General features: G+C 32.7%; 2 protein-coding genes and 1 pseudogene across 14 annotated transcripts in view; 1 reads left to right on the top strand and 2 right to left on the bottom strand.

Annotated features, from left to right (window-relative positions):
• Positions 1-204: 204 nt before the first annotated feature.
• On the bottom strand, positions 205-3215 carry LOC126776821 (uncharacterized; annotated as a pseudogene).
• A 4696-nt stretch (positions 3216-7911) lies between these two features.
• LOC126776770 (uncharacterized) lies at positions 7912-13035 on the bottom strand. The gene is made up of 12 exons (XM_050499521.1): positions 12823-13035; positions 12100-12725; positions 11879-11979; positions 11667-11800; positions 10830-11092; positions 10444-10604; positions 10039-10231; positions 9629-9896; positions 9293-9452; positions 8816-8907; positions 8250-8420; positions 7912-8070 (listed from the first exon to the last, which is right to left on the bottom strand). Exons 1-12 carry the CDS (start codon positions 12935-12937, stop codon positions 7955-7957), a joined length of 2400 nt encoding a protein of 799 aa, XP_050355478.1. The 5' UTR covers positions 12938-13035; the 3' UTR covers positions 7912-7954.
• Positions 13036-14268: 1233 nt separating this feature from the next.
• LOC126776789 (cytokine-like nuclear factor N-PAC) overlaps positions 14269-21354 on the top strand; it is a 69231-nt gene continuing 62145 nt past the window's right edge. For all 13 annotated transcript variants that reach the window (XM_050499556.1, XM_050499561.1, XM_050499555.1 and 10 more), the window contains exons 1-4: positions 14269-14349; positions 14438-14474; positions 14895-14977; positions 19306-19432. In XM_050499556.1, the coding sequence (XP_050355513.1) occupies positions 14315-14349; positions 14438-14474; positions 14895-14977; positions 19306-19432 (282 nt within the window). In that variant the 5' untranslated portion in view covers positions 14269-14314. The remainder of the gene's footprint in view (positions 14350-14437; positions 14475-14894; positions 14978-19305; positions 19433-21354) is intronic.

The raw sequence follows: 21354 nt of genomic DNA, 5'->3' as shown, positions 1-21354 counted from the left end.
AAATTAAACTTCGAAAATATCAATATAACTTATGAAATATATAAGATAAAGAAAAACTAGTTATATGAGTAATCAACATTCCGCCAGGACATTGTATGTTTTTTTTTTATACTAGTAATAAATAATAAGTCATGTAAGATTTGTGCGGGATTCGACGAGAAAACTTTGATAGAATAAAAATAACAAGACGTGTATCAGTGATGAACTGCTGTATTCGGAATAACGATTAAAAAAAGACGTAACTTAAATCTAAGTACTATCAAATTGCATGACGGCGCAATAAGTATAGCTGCGTTTTATTTCTGGCAGGCGCTTAAACATGCCCCCGGGCGTTGAAAGCTTGGCTTTTAACCATTGTAGGTAATTATGATGACATAGGCAATGGACAGATTCTATTGAAGGCTCTCCTGATGACCCCAGTAGACGTCCGAATATCTGCCACGCGAACAATACCGTCTGAACCAGGGTGGACTGCGACAACTCTTCCAAGTCTCCACTTTAAAGGAGGAAGATTGTCCTCCTTTACCACAACCATGGATCATAACTCAAGTCCATCCTTACATGAGCGCCACTTGGTCCTCTGTTGGAGTTCCGCCACGTACTTCTTACTCCACCTTGCCCAGAAATGTTGGCGGAGCTGTTCAATTCTCTGGTAGGGACTAAGTTGACTTATTGAAACATGCTGGAGATTAGGTTGTGGTAATGAGGTGAGGGGTCGTCCAATTAAAAAATGTCCTGGCGTAAGCGGTGTATCGTCATCAGGATCTGAAGACAGCGGTGTCAATGGACGGGAATTCAATATTGCTTCAATCTGCGTCAACGTGGTGTAAAGTTCCACAAAAGTTAAATTACTAAAACACAACACTCGCTGCAAATGGTATTTGGTTGACTTCACACCAGCCTCCCAGAGTCCGCCGAAATGAGGACTATATGCAGGTATAAATTGAAATGAAATTCCATCATTAGCCAAAGATTCGCCTAAATAAGCTGCATTAGACTTAATAAATTTTGATAAGTCATTATACGCGCCGACAAAGGAGGTACCGTTGTCTGAAAATATACTTGCGGGCTTTCCTCTTCGCGAAATAAAACGATATAAAGCAAGTAAAAAATGATTACTGGTTAAGTCACTTACTAATTTTAAGTGAATTGCCTTGGTGGTAAAACATATGAATATAGCAATATACACTTTCACTAGCCGACATCCGCGACCCTGGCGACTAGCGCACATTACAGGGCCAGCATAATCAACGCCTGTAGTCTCGAACGGGTAACCAGGAAGAAGCCGCTGCCGCGGTAAGTTTCCCATTAAAGGAGTAACTATAGCTCCCTTTATTCTACGGCAACGTACGCATCGATGAAAGCAAGCCTTTGCCAAATTTCTGCCACCAATAGGCCAATAAGTCTCCCTAATTGAAGCCAGTAATAATTGTGGGCCCGCGTGCATTAATCGTCTATGTTCATAATCAAATAATAACTTAGTAAATTCATGTGTGGACTGTAAAATAATAGGATGTTTTTTATTATATACAAAATTAGCATTATTGAGACGTCCTCCAACACGCATTAATTGGTTATCATCTAAATAAATATTAAATTTAAGAAGAACGTTCTTTTTAGGTAAATTAAGTTTATTAATTAGCAATTTGTGCTCAGACAATGATTCTCTTTGACTTTGAAAAATCACTACATTTAATGCATTCTGTAACTCTGACTCTGAAAGAAAATTGTCATTCACTGGAAGTTTTTTACACAATTTAATAAATCGAAGCATGTAAGCAATGGAACGCAAAAGTCTAATGTATTATAATTAATAAATGAACTACTGCGGTTATCAGTGACCATAGCATTTAATGAAATATCATTACGAGTTTCGGGCAAAGTCTCAACCTGTAGGTATTTATATTGATTAGGCCAATTACACCTATCTAGCCGTAGAAAGTCTGGACCTGACCACCACAGATCAGAATTTTGCAGGTTATTAATATCGATGCTTTGCTTTAAGTGGAAACTTGATTGATTTGTGATTTTTGTTATTTTTGTTTTATATTACAGTGTTTTTAAAATTGTTTGTTTCCCAAATAAATAAATCGATTCCACGCGATATTAAGTCTGCTGGGTTCTTATCTGTGGGAACATGTTGCCATGTACAGTCACCCGCCTTTTCTAGTATTTCAGCAACGCGATTGCGTACAAAGGGCTGAAGCCTAGAAGGCAACATCTGTAACCATCCTAACACAATTGACGAATCAGTCCAGCAGTAGGTTCGGCTAATAGTTGCTCGAAGTGAATCTTGAACCTTCTCATACAGACGCGCTCCTACTAATGCGCCACACAACTCCAACCTTGGAATAGTTGTAGGTTTGAGCGGCGCCACCCGACTTTTAGCCATTAATAAGCGAACCAAATACGTATCTTCATGATTATAGCTTCGAATATAAGCCCACGCACCGTATGCGCGCTCAGAAGCATCGGTAAATATGTGTACTCCTAGTTCCTTATATGAATCGCAAATAACATTGCGTGGAATCCTAAAATTGTTTAATAAAGGTAAAGATTTCATGATGATGTTCCAAGGTGAACAATATTTGTGTTCAGGGGTTCATCCCATGAGGACTTGTCTAACCACATTTGTTGTAGTAACATTTTCATTGTAATGACACAAGGAGATAAAAGCCCTAATGGATCAAAAATCCGTGCAATTACTGAAAGTAAATCGCGTTTAGTATTCGCATTAGAAGCTAAATTCATGCTTATTGGAAAGCCAAGCTCATCAGAACTGGTATACCAACTGAGACCTAATAACTTGTTAGGCTCTTCAGACCCCATGTTTAAATCGAGCGAAGAGTCAATCGATTCAGGTACTAATTGAGATTCATTTGATTGCCACTTTCTTAGTCTCATGCCAGCCAAAGCCAAAGCCTTAGTGACCTCCCTACGAATAAATTGTGCTTCATCTAAGTTCATGCTTCCGGTACACAAGTCATCAACGAAAAAGTCATGTTGAATAATATTAGCAATGTTACTGTCATTACATTCTAGGCCTATTTGTTTAAGACAACGAGTAGCTAGAAATGGTGCACTTGCGGTGCCATATGTGACCGTGTTAAGTTCGTATACCTTGATGGGTTCGCCAAACAATCCGTTGCAAGTACCTATCAGATGGATGGGTGACGACTTGTTTATACGTTTTCTTGACATATGCGGCTAAAACGTACTTAGGGTCCGTTCACACAGACCGGCTCGGAGAGGAGAGCAGATTTTTATCACGTTGGAAACAGTGTTTTGAGTGATTGTAGTAAAGTTTATTTTTGCATTTGCACCTTTTTTGTCATTAAAAATGCCTGAACGCGCTTCGTGTGAAGTAATAAAAGGAGCCGACCGGCTCCGCTTGCGTGCTCTTTCTCGCTCGCACCCGCTTTCAGATCTCTTCCAGCCGGTCGATGTGAAATAGTTGGCGGCTCCGCTCCGGCCAATTCCAAGCGTATACGACCCGGTCTGTGTGAAAAGAAAAAAGCAGGCCGATGCTCTCCGAGCCGGTCTGTGTGAACGGACCCTTATGCTGTCTGAATCGAAGAAGGACAGATAACAAGTCATCTTGAACTGTCGGCCCAATCATCTGCAAATCGTTCAAAGAAATTCCGGACGATGTAGGACTACTTGCATTGAATACAACACGGAGTTTAGTTGTGCTGCTTCCCTCACGTAAGATGCCGTGGTGTGGAATATAATATTCATTTAAATTCAATTCAGATGATTTCAACTCAGTCATATGGTCTAATTGATTATACTCTGACATAAAATCGCAGTACATCTTACGGAAAGTAGGCTTAGTCTTGAACCTGCGCTCTAAAGAAAACAAACACTGTGTTGCTCTTTTAAAAGATTCTCCTAGCACAGAAGGATTCTGTTTGAGAGGTATGCGAACACAAAAGCGGCCGTCACTTAGTCGCGTTGTATGTTTATTAAAGTGATCCTCACATAACCTTTCTTCCGGTAAATAATGAGAATTATTGGAACTTACTTCTTCTAATTGCCAGAAACGTGATAAATCAGACCTAACATCATTGTTACAATCCGTAATTTTAGTTAAATTACAACGAATATCACTCGAGAGCATTGTGGCATAATTATGAGATGTAGGACCAGCGACTATCCAGCCTAGTCTAGTCTCGCAAAGTACTGGTTTACCAAAGCCTAATTTAATTCTTTGCGATCCTAACAAGTCCCAAAAGATATCAGCGCCAATCAAAATGTCTACTTCACTGGGCTTATAAAAGGTGGGATCGGCTAAGCATATATCAGACGGAATATTTAAACTAGATATATTAATTTCGCGACACGGTAAAATGTTTGTAATATATGGCAAAACGAAACACTGCATTTTACAAGAAAAAATATCGTTTAATGACGTCGTATATACCTGACACATTTTGCCTACGTGCGAAGATACGTTATTTATTCCGCCAATCAATCTGTTAACTTGAGTCAACGAAAGATTTAACAAATTACATAAGCTTTCTCTCATAAAACAAGACGTACTACCGCTATCGAGTACTGCACGAACATGCACATGCGCACGATTTTTATAATCATACACTTTGATTAAAGCGGTGGACAACAGCACGTCGCTTTGCTTACGCTCAGCACACTGCAAGGCAATGCTTGCTGATAGCGCTACATTATTTATGTCGCAGGTGGCTGAGGTAGATGGAGAAAATGAATTATTATTCGAATAATTAGTGTTATTCTGGATTTCATTACTGCTATTTATAGTAATTTTACCATCCGAAGTATGGATCAGTGTATTATGTCTCCGTTTACATAATTTGCAACCTTGCTTCTTACAACGATTCGCAAAATGACCAGGTTTTAAACAATTAAAACACACCTTATATGATGGCAATAATTTGAAACGTGCGTCATTACTGAGTGCGAGGAACTGCGGGCAATTTATTAAATTGTGGTCACCTTTGCACTTGGGACATGACTTCTGTGTTGATTCCATGTCAGAAGTGCGAGGAGTAGGTGTACTTACCATGGCTTTAATTTTAGGACGTAAGTTAGTTGTAGTCTGAGACTGATTACGTGACATTTCTAAAGTTTCGATTAAATCAGCTCGAGCGCGTAAGAACTGCACAAACTGGTTTAATGTTATAATGTAATCCTTATCCAGACGACCCTTAAATTCCTCCCACTCTCGATACGTCTTACTATCAAGCTTACGGATAACTATATAAATTAAAAGAGTATCCCAATGCTTAACTGGTTCACCTAAAGTCTCAAGAGCTCGCAAGTTTTTATTTAATTGATCTATTAAACCCTTCAAAATAGACGAAGACTCTTTATGAATCATTTCTATATTAAATAATGCTGACACATGATTCTGTACCAATAAACGCTTATTACTGAATCGGTCGCATAATAACTTCCAAGCTACAGAGTAGTTACTGGCAGAGAATTCAACCGATTTAATAACCACGGCAGCAGACTCATCCAGAGAAGCTCGTAAATAGTGAAACTTGTTTACTTCGTCAATGTCATCGTTATTGTGAATAAGACTAGTGAAAGTGTCATGAAATTCCAACCAATTGCTGTAGGAACCACGAAATTTCGGTAACTGTATAGTAGGTAACTTAACTGGCTTATGTGTATTGCTATGAGTACATTTATCACTATTACTAGATTGAGAATCTTTATTAAAATTACTTAATAAATTTTGTGCTCTAGAGAGCGCCTTATAATACGACGATTCAAAATCTGAACGTTCAGCAAACTGTACTTTAACGTCATCGTTGATTTTTTTTATTTTTTTTTATAGAATAGGAAGGCGGACGAGCATATGGGCCACCTGATGGTAAGTGGTCACCAACGCTCTTAGACATTGGCATTGTAAGAAATGTCAACCATCGCTTACATATCCAATGCGCCACCAACCTTGGGAACTAAGATTTTATGTCCCTTGTGCCTGTAATTACACTGGCTCACTCACCCTTCAAACCGGAACACAACAATATCAAGTATTGCTGTTTTGCGGTAGAATATCTGATGAGTGGGTGGTACCTACCCAGACGAGCTTGCACAAAGCCCTACCACCAGTTTGCATTCTAGACGCAACTGTACCTCATCGTATTGCTCGTATAATGACTCCATCTTCCCAATACGCAGCTGTAGTTCAGTGACATCACAACTACTCGATAATTTATCGCTCAGCTGATCGAGATAATTTATAAATGCAGTCAAACGACCTTTGAAGCTCCATCGCTTCTTAATTAAATCTCTTTCCTATTATATAATTATTCCTATTATATAATTATTCCTATTATATAATTATCCTATTATATAATTATTCCTATTATATAATTATCCTATTATATAATTATTACCCACTATAACGAATTATTACAACTACAGTTAACAAAATTAAATACGAATAAGCAAAGCAAAGCAAATCTAATTACATAAGCAACAAATGGTCTAGAAAGAATATAATAGTTTGCTAATGACTCGACATTCACATACAATTTAAACAAAAGACATAATAAAAATACGATAACAAATAAATTCACAATAGTTAATAGCAGTAAAACAAATAAGCTTTATCTCTAATTCCTTTCTATTAAATACTCGTAACAATTTAACTATTTAAGGGTACCGTCACACGAATAAGTAAAACTGATACATTGTAATATCAATTAAATAAATAACGATGCAAAATTGCTTACAATATTGTAATATACAATATAAGTTTATTTAATTGCAGTTAATTATTACAATGTACAAAAAAATAGAAATTACTTATTTAAAGGTCGGTACTCAGTACAATATAATCATGTAGTATAATATAATAATTTACTAACCTTTTAAATCCTTAAATAGTTTAATATACTACCTTTACGAGTGTTGGGTGACCTTATATTAGTGGAATATAGAAACTTTAACACCAAAAAATAAGTTCAGATCCAGCTGCACCCTTTAACCTTGAACGAGGTTAAGGGTCAACTTATTTCTTCGGGTTTACTTATTTCTTCGAATAATTATGTTTCTCAAAAATCCACAATCCACAACAATTATCGTTCGCTACTTCAATAAGATCCGGGTCGGTAAAGGACCATGTGCGGGATTCGACGAGAAAACTTAGATAGAAAAAAAAATAACAAGACGTGTATCGGTGATGAACTGCTGTATTCGGAATAACGATTAAAAAAAAGACGTAACTTAAAGCTAAGTACAATCAAATTGCATGACGGCGCAATAAGTATAGCTGCGTTTTATTTCTGGCAGGCGCTTAAACAGATTTCATCATCATGTCATCTATTTAATGCTTATGAAAAATTTGATATCTGTTCTAAAGGTTTTAATAACAGTATGTAAAAAATATAGTAATAAATTAAAACATGCCATAAAAGGGATGGGCCTTCGCAAACAAAACCATATTTAATATTAAACCATATAATTATACCATAATTAACTTTTCTTGTTGGTAAGGCTTTTGCAAGCTCATCTGGGTGGGTAACACCCACTCATCATATATTCTACCGCTAAACAGCAATACTTAGTATTGTTGCATTCCGGTTAGAAGGGTGAGTGACCCAGTGTAACTACAGGTACAAGTGACCCATCTTCGGTCCCAAGGTTGGTGGGGCATTGGCAATGTAAGGAATGGTTAATATTTCTTACATCGCCAGTCTATGGGCAGTTGTGACCACTTAATATGATGTGGCTCATTTGTCCATCCGCCAACCTATAACATAAAAGAAAAAATAATACTCAAAATATTCTAATGTTTTATTTTAATTTAAAATGTCATTTGAATTAGCACTACATTCAGTAAAATATAGTAATAGACTCTAAAAATTATAATAAAATATATAATATATTTGGTTTATTAAAACAAAATAAATCTTTAGAAAATAGTTTATATTATTTACAATTGTAAAACAAATTTACACAATCAGTCTGCAATTGAAAATGTCTCGAAACTCTTGAGCCAGGCCTTTGTCTGGTAGCTGGGCGGTAACTCCTCCGAGTACGTTTGGAATGTGCTTGTTATCTCTAATAACATGTTACCTAGAAATTTAAAATTATAATTTGTTAAGAAATTAAAATATAAAAAAAAAAGAAATTAAAACAGCATAAGTTACTGGTTCAGAAATCAGAGTTCAATTGCTTTTTTATTGATTTGGAAATTGTATAAATATGCCAAATATGGCATACATATTTCCGCTAATATAACTCAGTTGGCTCACAGAAGTCACGGTCGCGCTGGCAGGTGGTGGTGTTGAGAGCGGAGGTAAGTCGAAGACACAGTGCCTGCAGTGGTCCTTCAGCAGCTGACAGCGCCCCGCAGCGCTGAAGTAGCTGCACTCCGTTTCGACACACTGACATTATATCGGTCTCTTTCTCATGTTGTGAACTATCTGAAATAAATAATAATCGAATATTTATCAATTTAGGTTTCGAGCATGGCTTTCATTTAGTTAAATACAATTTTATAATACACTATTTTTCGCGTGTTAGGGAGTCGTTTCTCTGGGTGTTTGTGTAAAACAATGAACCTATGTTCTACCTGAAAGTTACATTAAGTTTGAGCTTGCTTCATACAAAATTTCAAAAAAACCGGTTCCATCGATTAGCTATGAAAACTATATAGGAAACCAGAGTTACTTTCTAATTTATAATATTAATATAGATAATATTAAAAGGTTAGTTGAATCCAATCTTTAATCTAATATCTTTCATCATTTCAATTTAAAAAAGATGCATTCAATGGGTTTTAAAATTAATGTATTTCTTATAAACATAAAAACCATACCTAATTTTGTGTCCTTGTCAACATTTAAAAACTCGGCACATATCCTAAGTGCGAAAACAATAACTTGTATAAAGACAGTCTGACAGTCACATCTGAAAATTTAAAACATTAAAATTAGTTTTTATATTTAGATCATTAAATTTCATGTATTTTTTTGCATTTTGTAATATAGTCTTACTTATGAAAAAACCAAACGGTTATTTTTTAAACATTTTCATATTTTTTAAACTATTTCATATTTTTACTTATAAGTCAAAAACGAAACAAAGATATTAATATACAAATAAATGTTTAGACAATGTACTATTTTTTGATTTGACATAATCCAACACAGTATAGTCTAGATGTTGACATATTCTTATATTGAATGATGAGCTCATATCTTTAATTGCAACAACAATTTATACAATTGTGTATTTCATGCAGTTTACTGGTTCTACCACCATGTTTATAAATCATATACTGATTTATCCTTACCTGTGTTGTTCTAACTGACTGTCAGATTGACTATTCAGGATACAATATAACCTAAGTAGACTTCTCGTAATCTCCAATGTTTGTACCACTATATGATGCTTCTCTATACATTTTAAAGATACTTCTGTCTGTTTAAGAACAATTTGTAACGCACACGAATCTGTAAATAACATGTTATATGTGAAAATTGAAAGATTTAAAATAATGATTATTGACAACATATTCAAGCACAAAGATATACTATATAAAATAGCAACTTAAAATTTATTATATAAATCATAGCAACTCTATGATTTTATTTTAATTAAAATAAATGCCCAATTAAATAGAACGTACCTTTCTTATACAATAAGACACCTTGATCATAATCCAATTTTAAATTTCCATTTGAACCTTTACAACATATTTGTAACAAAAAATTCTCTTCATATGCTAATTTCCCAAGTAATTTCAATATCTCAATGGTAACAAATGGCATTGGACGAGAAACTATAATAGACTTGCATATATGTAATATTTGCTTATTTCTTTCATGGTTGGTTGCGTAGGCTTGCAAAAACAATGTTATTGATAGTAACAAACCACTGTACATTAAGGCGCATGTCTAGAAATTAACACATTTAAATCATAAATGAACACAGATGAAAATTTATTTATAAATAAAATGGATATTAGAGGTGTATGTTAACAGATTTTATATAGTATTAATATTCAAATGTTAATAGTGATTATAACTTTACACTTACTGTATTGTCTAATAAGGAACATATCCTAGCAATATCAATAATAAATGAATATGTCTGCTCATTTGAATCATTTTTCTTATCTTGATCCAATAACTTATTCAGTAATTCTTTATTTCTAGTATCTTCAAGAAGGTAATATAAAACACATACCATTCTTCGTGCTAATATACCTTGTTCCTCTTTATATAAAGCCCTGTAGGTTTTAAAAGACGAAATCTATTGAAATATAATAAAGCTATATATATATAATCATTGTTTATTTGAACACTCCTATATATCTTATTAAAATCACAAGAGGAGTAAAGATTAATAAGCAACTTTGACATAGAATTGACTTGATATCATTTGAGTCTTGAATAATTTAGCGTATGAATTATTATATGTATTTGCTATTTAAAAAAATACCTTCCACTCAATAAATCATTCTTCTCAATGACGAACAACTTAAATGTAGCATCAATATATCTCTCATCCATTTCCTTTTGGAAGGCTGTAGTCATTCTCCGGGAAATCATCTCGAGTTCTTGCTGAACATTCTTAATAAAACTTTGAGTTATGTTAAGGATCTGAAAATGCATATATGCACCATAATGAAGATAATGAAGTTTTAAGCACTTGAATAAAGCTATGATATGAGTATTTACCTAAATAATGAGAAATTTTAGAACTGAAATTTTCATAACCAAATATTAATAGGCAGCTATTTTTCTTTGAGGGTCTTTGATCGAAATAAAGATAACTATATTTTCAAGCACCTATTGAGTTTAGATTTATACACAAAAATGACATACATTTAAGCATATTTCAATGTTGCCATATTTATTTGCAGCTAAACGACTGAGTTCTTCATATATACAACTCAATGTGTCTTCACTTTTCCCAATCTCTTTCCCAATACATGGTGTAGTCGGCAATCTGTGGAATGTGCTAAATATTCTACATTTGTTTTGTACATCTGTCCGCTGCTGAAGCTTTTCATTGAAGTCCAGAATGGAATATTGTTTTTTTGTCGGTTCCAAGATGAAAGGTAAAATTTGCGATAATTTTGAATGTTCTGAAATTGGCAAAAAAATTAAAGTTCTTAGAATACATAGGAAAACTGTTTTATATATATCCTTAACATAAGTTAATAGGTAGTTTTTATTAATATTTACAAGAGCACTGTCTCTAAAAGATATTATTATTTATTATTATTATTATATATTTGTTGAGTATATGTGTATTTACTTATTTATATGTTTGTATTTATTACTTTGACGAGCTGGTTGGCGTGGTTGGTAGATACTTGCCTTTTCACGCCGAAGGTTGTGGGTTCGATTCCCACCCAGTACAGACATATGTGTGCAATAAACATGTCTGTTTGTCCCGAGTCTGGGTGTAATTATCTATATAAGTATGTATTTACAAAAGAAAAGTAGTATATGTAGTATCAGTTGTCTGGTTTCCATAGCACAAGCTTTGTACAAGCTTAATTTGGGATCAGATGGCCGTGTGTGAAAAAATGTCCCAGGATATTATTATTATATTATAATTATGTGTCAAATAGGTCTTTTTTTAATCTACCTTTAGATTATTCAACATATAGTAGACTACACTGAACAAAATAAATAAAACATTATATTACCTACCATTTCTTAATATTACATTGAGTTTCAAAAAATAAGATTTATCTTCAGTCTGAACACTGTTTGATGTTGTTTTAACTTTCCTTGTAAAATTTGCAGCTTCTTTTTTTCCATACATACTATTGTTATGTCTTTGACTGTAATATATAATTCAAGTTTTTCAGTATAATTTATTTATATTTATTATTCCATATACATATTAAGTGTGTTTTTACCTTGAAGATATGTCATTACCAGCTACAGTTATCTGGGTTAGCTTTACTTTGTTTGATTCCAGCATCTTGCATTTCTCTTTGATACTAATTATTTCCAAGTTCTGTAAGACACATTAAAATCTGTTGAGATTTGGCCATTGATATTTTATTTAATAAAACACAATACAAATGTTGGTTTTATCAAAAAAATGAAAAGCTAAGTTATTGCTTTTTTATTTTACCTTAAAATCTAATTGATTACGTAACTCATGCATTTCGTTATTTACAGTTGTCAACTTCTCTGACCATTCGATTTGAGCTTTTTCCTGAGCCTTTATTTTCTCTAACCTTGCATTATCTACTGCTATTTGGCATGTCTTCAGCTGAGTTCGTAGTATTGATGCCTCACCTTCTTTTGTGAAACATTTTTCTAACAATTTACCATTTTCTGACTTCAATTTTGCATTTTCTTCTTGTATTTGCAGAAGCTGACGGTAAACTTGGTCGGAGTTTTGGCCTTTATAAATATGGTCATTAATTATGATATCCTCGCTAATATTAACACTATCTCTTTTGCAGTCTTTAAACATGCCAGGTAGTGGTGAAGATATTGTTTTTAAGCCATCTCTCATTTTTGTTGATACTGCATTCATTGGACTGAAAGGTTTTTTAAAAGAAAAGGTAGACTTAGATGTACTTGGAATGGGCTTGCTAATTTGAGTACTTGTTGTTGAAGGTTGCATACACATGCTATAATCAGGTAATGTAGTATTATTAGGTTCTGTAAAAGCTTCTTCGCAAGCTTGGCTCGCCAATAAAAGTATTTCGTCATCATTGTCATCTCCCCAAGTGTTTGTTGGTTCATTGTCTAAATAAAAGAGTAATTAAAATTTATATCTCGTCTCAAACTTCAAAAATTGTATATTAGAGTGTAATTATAACAAAAAAAACTTGTAAATTCCAACCTTTACTAGGCCCAGCAATTTGACTCAGTGGAAAATTATGATCGGATACGGTAATATCAAGTTTAGCTTTTTTTCTTTCTCCATGTTGTTGGGGATATATAAATCTTTTGGACATTTTTTTGACTTCAACACTTTTTCAATCTACTTTCATTTTAAAAAAATCTGTTAAAAACTTAACTATTTTCAAAAATAAACATAAATTATGTACCTATGTCAGACAGACGTCAGTCATAAGTCAACCATAGAGAATATAACCCCAAACGTATTGCTTATGACGGCTTATGTACTAACTATTAATAGGTAGTATATATTCTGTGCCTGTGATGTCAGTCTCATTAACGGACTATAGGGTAGAAATATGATATTTTTAACTATGATTGTATATGACTCCTAAAAATTATACTTATATATAGTATTATTTCACAGTACAGAGATCTCAGTATTGTTATGTATCAGTCATCAAACATTTCGTAAATTTACAAGATAATTCTGAGTACCGTTGGATTTTGTGGTTGGCCCACTTAATGTTACTTTATTTTAAACCATTTTAAATTTCATAGGTTTTTAATAACAGTACAGTACAGTACAGTAACAGCCTGTAAATGTCCCACTGCTGGGCTAAGGTCTCCTATCCCTTTTTGAAGAGAAGGTTTGGAGCTTATTCCACCACGTTGCTCCAATGCGGGTTGGTGGAATAAATATAAATAAATTGAATTAAACAACTGCTTGTGGCCACGGACACTGGATAAATCCGTTCATAGTTGTTTGCGGCCCGCTACACCATGACTAACACGTGTTTGTGGCCCCTATAAAGAAAAGGTTGAGTATCACTGATATAATCCATTAGTAATCCAGACTAAAATAGAAATTAAAAATAAATTAAGCAATAGTATATGTTTTGCCATCAAAAAATATAAATATAACTCCTATTGGTTAAATCACATTTGTACATCGATAATGCTACAATACAGCATTTTTTTAATAGATAAGAAAATGTGATCATACAACCTAACTGAATGATGAGATAAATCTTTCGCAATCAATTCGCAATGCATTATAATTTGAAACGAAATAGTGTAGGAAATAACAGAAATGAAAAAATTTGGATTGGATATGCATTTATTACATTTAAGATGATTTTTTATAGTTCACATTAAATATTTCACATAAAACGTTTGTTAATCAACGGGGAAATCGGTAAGCATGGCATCATTTTTTTGTGAATCCAGATTAAAAAGATTGTTACAGATTATAGGAAACAGACACAAATACTTATTGTTATATAAGAAAATATACTAAAAGCAATGTTTTCATTGATAAAGTAAAAAAATAAATTAAGCAACTAATAATTTTGTAATAAATGATTTGAAAACCTTTTTTGTAACCTGTGAAAAGATCATAGACAACTAATACAACGCGGAAAAGTTTGTGTTGATCTACATTATTTTTGATTTAGTTCGTCGTGGAAATTCGTAAAGTGTGGACGTACATCATGTCTGTTGCATATAAACTTGGTGATTTAGTTTGGTATGTAGTCAAAACTTACATATAAACAGTGAAAACCTAAGTAACAATTTTATAGTTATACTAAGCTTCAAAATTTAATTTGTTACAGGGCTAAAATGAAGGGGTTCAGCCCTTGGCCCGGCCGGGTGAGTCTCTTTAAAATGCTATTTTAAAGTAAAATTGCTGACTTTAATCGGCAAAATCAAAGACATACATTGCTAAAAATGAAATAGTTTTAAAACCAACTTTTTCTTTAATGAATTTCAAAGAAGTATTGGTATAGAATTAATGAGCGGGAATTTTTTGTAAGAGCGAATGTAGACGCTTATGTGTTGTACACATCGTGTATTCTACTAATTACGGTATATCATGCTGGCGCCAAGCCGATACAAGACATTAAACGATACAAAATAGATATTTTGCTTGTAAACAACGGATGATAAATTCATATATCACACACACATCTATCTAACTTTAAAAACTGCATGTGAAAGAAGGACAAAACATTGTCCTATATTTTGGTAAGTAAATGTGCTATACCTAACTATTTAATGTTCGTTTTTCAGGTTGCCATTCCTACTCCGGAGCTGAAACCCCCAAAGAAGGCAATGAATGTTCAATGCATTTACTTTTTTGGAACTAATAATTAGTAAGTATTTTTTTATTTATTTTAATGTATGTTTGACTAATGACTACTTAAGTATGATGTAAAGTATTGTTTACAAAATCACCATAATATATTTTATAAAATTATGGTTTGTGGTTACTATTATTTCTGTTTTTGTATAGTTTTGTAAATAAAAAATATTATAAACATATAGTTAATACATATACTGAACCTTGCCTCAATAGTTGCCATGATTTTGATAATATTTTGACGAATGTTCAATATATTCTTCTAAAATAAGATATTTTTTTACCTGTCTAATATCACTCATGTACCACTACTTCAATCGATCATTCAATTCTCACTATTTGAATTTTATTTGCTGGTGAATATTTAAAAAAAATACTTATATTAGTTTATTTATATGAATGAGACTTTTCATTTAAATTGTCTATCCAGATGATTAGTTTTGATTCAAATATTATATTATATAAGCTAGACATCATATACTATTGTTAAGAATGATAATTTACTTGTTTATATGTAATAATTGATTGATAATAAATATCAAAGAAATTTAAAAAGGAAATGAGTTACTGGGTATTAATTCAGTTATAAAAAAATCTTAAAAAGTTTTAGATAAACTTAGTTTTATTCCCTAAATATTATTTAATATTCTGTAATTAATAAAATGATTAATTTTTCAATTATTTATTTCATGTAAGGTATTTTCTAACAAAAACAATAAGTAAAGTGTATGTATATGTCCAAATAATAAAATAGAAAGAAAAAGGAATAATGTGCATAGTTAGTTTTTATGAAGTCTGTAATTTCAAGTTTGAGTATTTGATTATAAGCATAAAGAACCGCTAAATGATAAATTAAAAAATAGCATATTAATTTTACATATTACCAAACCTCACCAGTGTTTTTTAAAAAACCAATTTAGTTTCAACAAACATAATGTCTCAATGCTTCCACCTCACACATTCAGCTATCATATATATTGGTCTAATTTATTTATTGTGTAATACTAAATATAATCTTTAATTTAAGAAATAGTTTAAAGCATTTTATTTTTATTTGGTAGTAACCAATGATTAGAAGGATAGAAAATGATAAATTTATTAACCATAATTATCAATAGCAAGTAAACATATAAATACTCATTACAGATCAAAATTAAGAATATCATTGAAAAGAAGAAAAATGATAGTAGCTTTTTCTTATTGGAAGCAATTAAGAGCAGATTCTATGAAAATTCAATAGTACAGCTAGCAAAAGAAACAATATATGTATGATAATAGAATGGTTTAGATTTCCAATAATGACCTTTAGTGTTAAAAGTGATGGGTTTGGTATAATGCTAAATATGTTGAACGGTAACTTGAGTTTTCAAAAGAGTGTACGAAGATTCGATTTAATTTTAATGTATGTTTTCACTACTGCCCAAAAAAGGAGTGTAATGTTTTCAAGTTTCATGTACATTTGTTAGTTTATTTCATAAATAACTTTTAAATGCCTGAACAGATTTTAATGTATATTCATTCATTAATTCAGTCAGTCGTGGTTGTTAATTTTTAAGGTAAAATATTTTTTTTTTTCTCAAATGTATAGCATAGCCAACGATTTATTTTATATGTACTGTATGGAACGCAAAGAAAATGATATGCTTTTTTATCATCTATTATATATTCATCTAATTTGTTATAAGCCTTAACTGTTCATGTTGTCTAACATTTATAATTTATTAATTATAGATAAATATTGTATATATATTACGCGTGCGACGCGCACCGTATACTGAGATAATGGACATTACTGGCTGGTAGACAAGATTTTTGCCTAAAATAATATATTAAATAATAATGCGATAACTTAGTTAATGTAATGTTTGTAAGAACATTGTGTTAGTATGGGCTGCAAAACAAAGGTTTGTTTTGGTGGTTTTAAATAAGTTAATAGTAATCAATTGTATATTTACAGTGTACATTTTATTTAAAAAAAAACACGTTTTTTTTTTTAAATTGTGCTTATCCTTTTTTTCTAACTGTCACCGTAGAAAAGAGATGGCTAATAGTGTTCGAGCAAGACAGCGATTGAGATTGTCCGCGATTTATAAAACTGTGCAATAAAAGTTTTATAGTACTATACACAATATGTGGTACGAATTATAACTTAAATTGGCGGGAATTATATGTATTGAGCTTGTTTCGTAATGCATATTAACGACTTCTGCTTGATTATTAAATGCATTATAACACTGGTCTGTCACTGACATGTCTCTTGTATTGACAATACTTTTAAAATTACCGAGTGTAACATACATCTATACATACGTCACTTGTGTGTTTAGTGTCAGTGTGTTATGTGCTGCAAACATCGTGACCCTATTTTCTTACACCCATTACATATATTTACCGAATCGTCATTGTATATTAGTAACCCGTTGTGTTTGAGTTACTTGTAACGATGCCGTTAAAACCGTTGTACAATGCGCTTCGAAATTTGCGTAACGTTTTTTATAGGAATGATGAATATCACGTAAACATTTTTGCTATCTACAAGGAAACTGATTAGTTCTTTGGATTTAGTAATCGGATCGTCTGTTATAAGCTTATATCCCCACGGGGCTATATTTATCTGTTCTGTTCAAAACTCGCTGTATGTACCCACTTGCAGGTTGTCACTCACTAACCAGTTATTCTATCTATATTCCAATTTGAATGGCGAACGGTTCTAGGAACGTTCTGTACAGCTTAGACGCTATTGTTGGCGGCGCTTTAACTCTTAAGAAGTGGTTTATATTTCTTACAGTACCAGTTCATTGGCTAATTGGCTCGGTTTAAAAAAAAAAACACGGCAATACTAGGAAAAAAGTTGTTGCTTGCCATCATGTCTTGTCTGTTGCTGCTTAGTAGACCAAACTCGGGGTACAGTTGTAAGTTTTTAAGGCAAAGTGTTTTAACAAATTTGGGATCTATTTTTACATCATATTATTGTTGCAATCGTACTAGTAATTTCTGATAAACTTTTTCTTAAAATTCACGCATTTGTAGTAAAAAAAATTTTAACATAATCATCTATCTCAACTAACTGAATTTCCAACAGTTTACCTTTAATCATTATTGACATGAATTATAGAAGCAATATCCATATCCAATAAAAATGTAATAACCGAAGATTAAAATAAAGTATTACAATGTAATATTAATTTTGCTGGCGTAGTTAATCCTCAAAGAAGATTTAAGGGCCCTCTTCATGTAAATCTCAAGATCCAATAACAACCTACTTCGACTCTGAACATCAACCATCTTTCATATTTATCCGTATGAGAATGATTATAGCGTAGAGCTGTAGACCAATAGCAAATAGCATGTCATGTTGATGGCACTTACAATACTGAAAGACCTAAAGCCCTGAATTAGTCTGAACTCTTCGAGATGAACTGATCATTTTATTGTAAAACAGCAATTGTATCGGCTTGTTTTACTTGTGTAAGGAATAACAGAGAGTTGGACAAATATCGGAAACCATTTAATACCAGTATTGCATATAACTGTTTCGTACCAGTAAAAGTGATAACAGTACAGTACAGTAACAGTAACAGCCTGTTAATGTCCCACTGCTGGGCTAAGGCTTCCTCTCCCTTTTGAGGAGAAGGTTTGGAGCTTATTCCACCACGCTGCTCCAATGCGGGTTGGTAGAATACACATGTGGCAGAATTTCAATGAAATTAGACACATGCAGGTTTCCTCACGATGTTTTCCTTCACCGTTAAGCACGAGATGAATTATAAACACAAATTAAGCACATGAAAATTCAGTGGTGCTTGCCCGGGTTTGAACCCACGATCATCGGTTAAGATTCACGCGTTCTTACCACTAGGCCATCTCGGCTTCAAAAAAAAAGTGATAAATAAGCATTAAATTGGGTAATACGCTTATTATTAGGTTTTACTGGTGGTAGAGCTTTGTGCAAGCTCGTCTGGGTACCACCCACTCATCAGATATTCTACCGCAAAACAGCAGTACTTGATATTGTTGTGTTCCGGTTTGAAGGGTGAGTGAGCCAGTGTAATTACAGGCACAAGGGACATAACATCTTAGTTCCCAAGGTTGGTGGCGCATTGGTGATGTAAGCGATGGTTAACATTTCTTACAATGCCAATGTCTAAGGGCGTTTGGTGACCACTTACCATCAGGTGGTGCATATGCTCGTCCGCCTTCCTATTCTATAAAAAAAAAAACAACTTCCACTGTCCCCATACAGCAGACATAATAGATAAAAACAAAAACCTTGTGTCTAATATGACTCACGGAACAGGAGATTGTTAAAGAAGTGAAATAAAGTTAGTTTTTTGTCCACAGTGCCTGGATTGAAGAGCATAATATTAAACCCTACCAGGAACATAAGGAGCAGTTGATCAAGTCCTGCAAGACCGCAGCATTTAAGGAAGCGGTCGCCCAAATTGAGGAATACATTGAGAATCCTGAGGTCAGTTCTTATGAGTTTGTTTGTGTCATTTCTAGGATTAATTGTCAACGAATTTGGAGTTCTATTGGCGGCCTATATTACAACACTGGAGCCATGAGAACATATGTTTATTTTGCTTTTAACATTGTGGATTTTAAATGACCGAAGCATTTGATCGTTAGTTGTTTAAAAGTTTAGATTATTTATGATAAAATACAGAAGAGAGACAAATGAATAACGAGATGGAGATGTTTGTTTTGTTTTTGTTTTTTATTTAAGTAACAGAAAAAATTATTACGATTAATAAATATACGAAATGGATTTATTAATAAACGTATATGGTCAATGTCATATTCAGAAAGGAAACATTGCCCCAACTTTTTAACTCTAGTTTATCGTTAGGAGCGTATTTGTACATGTGTGTATGTGTATACGTGTATATGTACAAACATGCCAGTGAACCATATCTCAATTATTACTTATGAAAATTATATATTTGTTTAATTTATAATACATAACGGGATTGGCTAATGGGTCTTCTGATGGTAAGTTCGATATAGTACGGTAAGTTGTTATCTATATATTGGCAGTCTAAAAAACCATTTCTTACATCACCAATGCGCTACCAACCTTAGGAACTAAGAAGTGATATCCCCTGTGGACTGGATTGTGGGTTGTAACATGAAGGAATTTTATTTAATTATTATAAAGTAGGACAATAATCTTTATTATTATTTTTTTATTTATTTTTTTTTTGAACAAATTATACATATCTTAAACAATAAATACATTAGTATAATACTGTGTCGTAGCTACTAACGCCCTCCAATTCGACAGCACATTTATTTTTTTATTTGTTCATTATAAACATAACAATCAAATATCATTTAATTTAACAAAATATAATATATAAATATATACATCTAAATGTATAATACTATAAGGAAGGGATGGGGTAGGAAGGAAGAATAGGTTAGGTCGATGTTATATTGATCGTTTTAGTAATGATTCAGTCTCATCATAGCCCGAATTGAGAAGCCAGTTGGTCATTTGAATTTTACACTGGTCTTTTACACTGAATTTTACAAGTCGTAAGTGAGAAAATATTGTTCTTCTTATTTATTCTATTATATAAAATTGAGCTCAAATACTTGTATTGGTGACTTGCCATCGCTGATTTAAATGGAATGGTCTGGCAAACCCTATCACTTTTGAGTCTTGTCTTGAAAAAACAACACACCTAATCCAAAGGTGTGTTGTTTTTTCAAGACTCATTAACTGAAGTTGCGAATGTTGCTTAAACTTGCTAAAGCTTGTTCCCGATCCTAATAGTCATTTCAGGTTTAGCTCCGAGCAAATCTTTTTCCGAAAAAAAAAAAGTGTTAACAGGATTATTTGGCGATAAATGGAAAGAATCCATTGTGTGACAGTAATTATATTTCTGTTAAATTTAATTTGCTATTGGACCTGGCCTCGTAATTAGAATATTTTTTGCACTAAACGTTTTATATAAAACATTATTCTTTTATATTTAAATTTAATTTGGGTCTTATTATTTTAGTTTTCATGATTTTAAAGTAATCAATTATATTATTGCTTTATGAATTTCTTCCACCAACCCGCATTGGAGCAGCGTGGTGGAATAAGCTCCAAACCTTCTCAAAAAGAGGAGAGGAGGCCTTTAGCCCAGCAGTGGGACATTCACAGGCTATTACGGATTATGAATTTACGAAAATTAACGTACTTTTTTTATTTACATCGTAATTTACAAGATAAATGAAAAGCTACAACAGGCTTGCAATGTAAACAAATAGCTTACTATTTTTAATTAATTAAATTACATATCAACTGCTGTATAGAAATCAATAAGTCATGTAACCAGTAATACTATTGCTGTCGAAACCATGGAGTAGTGATTAAAAAATAAATAAAAAGCGAACAAA

Source organism: Nymphalis io, chromosome 21 (genome assembly GCF_905147045.1).
Source record: "Nymphalis io chromosome 21, ilAglIoxx1.1, whole genome shotgun sequence".
Classification (NCBI taxonomy): domain Eukaryota; kingdom Metazoa; phylum Arthropoda; class Insecta; order Lepidoptera; family Nymphalidae; genus Nymphalis; species Nymphalis io.
Note: the sequence above shows the minus strand (reverse complement) of the source record. Positions and strands in the feature narration are given on the sequence as shown.

Excerpts from the sequence above, each read along its gene's own strand:
- LOC126776770 (XM_050499521.1), bottom strand. The coding sequence starts at position 12,937 with ATGTCCAAAAGATTTATATATCCCCAACAACATGGAGAAAGAAAAAAA. Across the intron at positions 11,801-11,878 it reads GGTAATGACATATCTTCAAG|TCAAAGACATAACAATAGTA; the intron begins GTAAAAACACAC and ends TATATATTACAG. Across the intron at positions 9,453-9,628 it reads TGTCTTATTGTATAAGAAAG|ATTCGTGTGCGTTACAAATT; the intron begins GTACGTTCTATT and ends TGTTATTTACAG.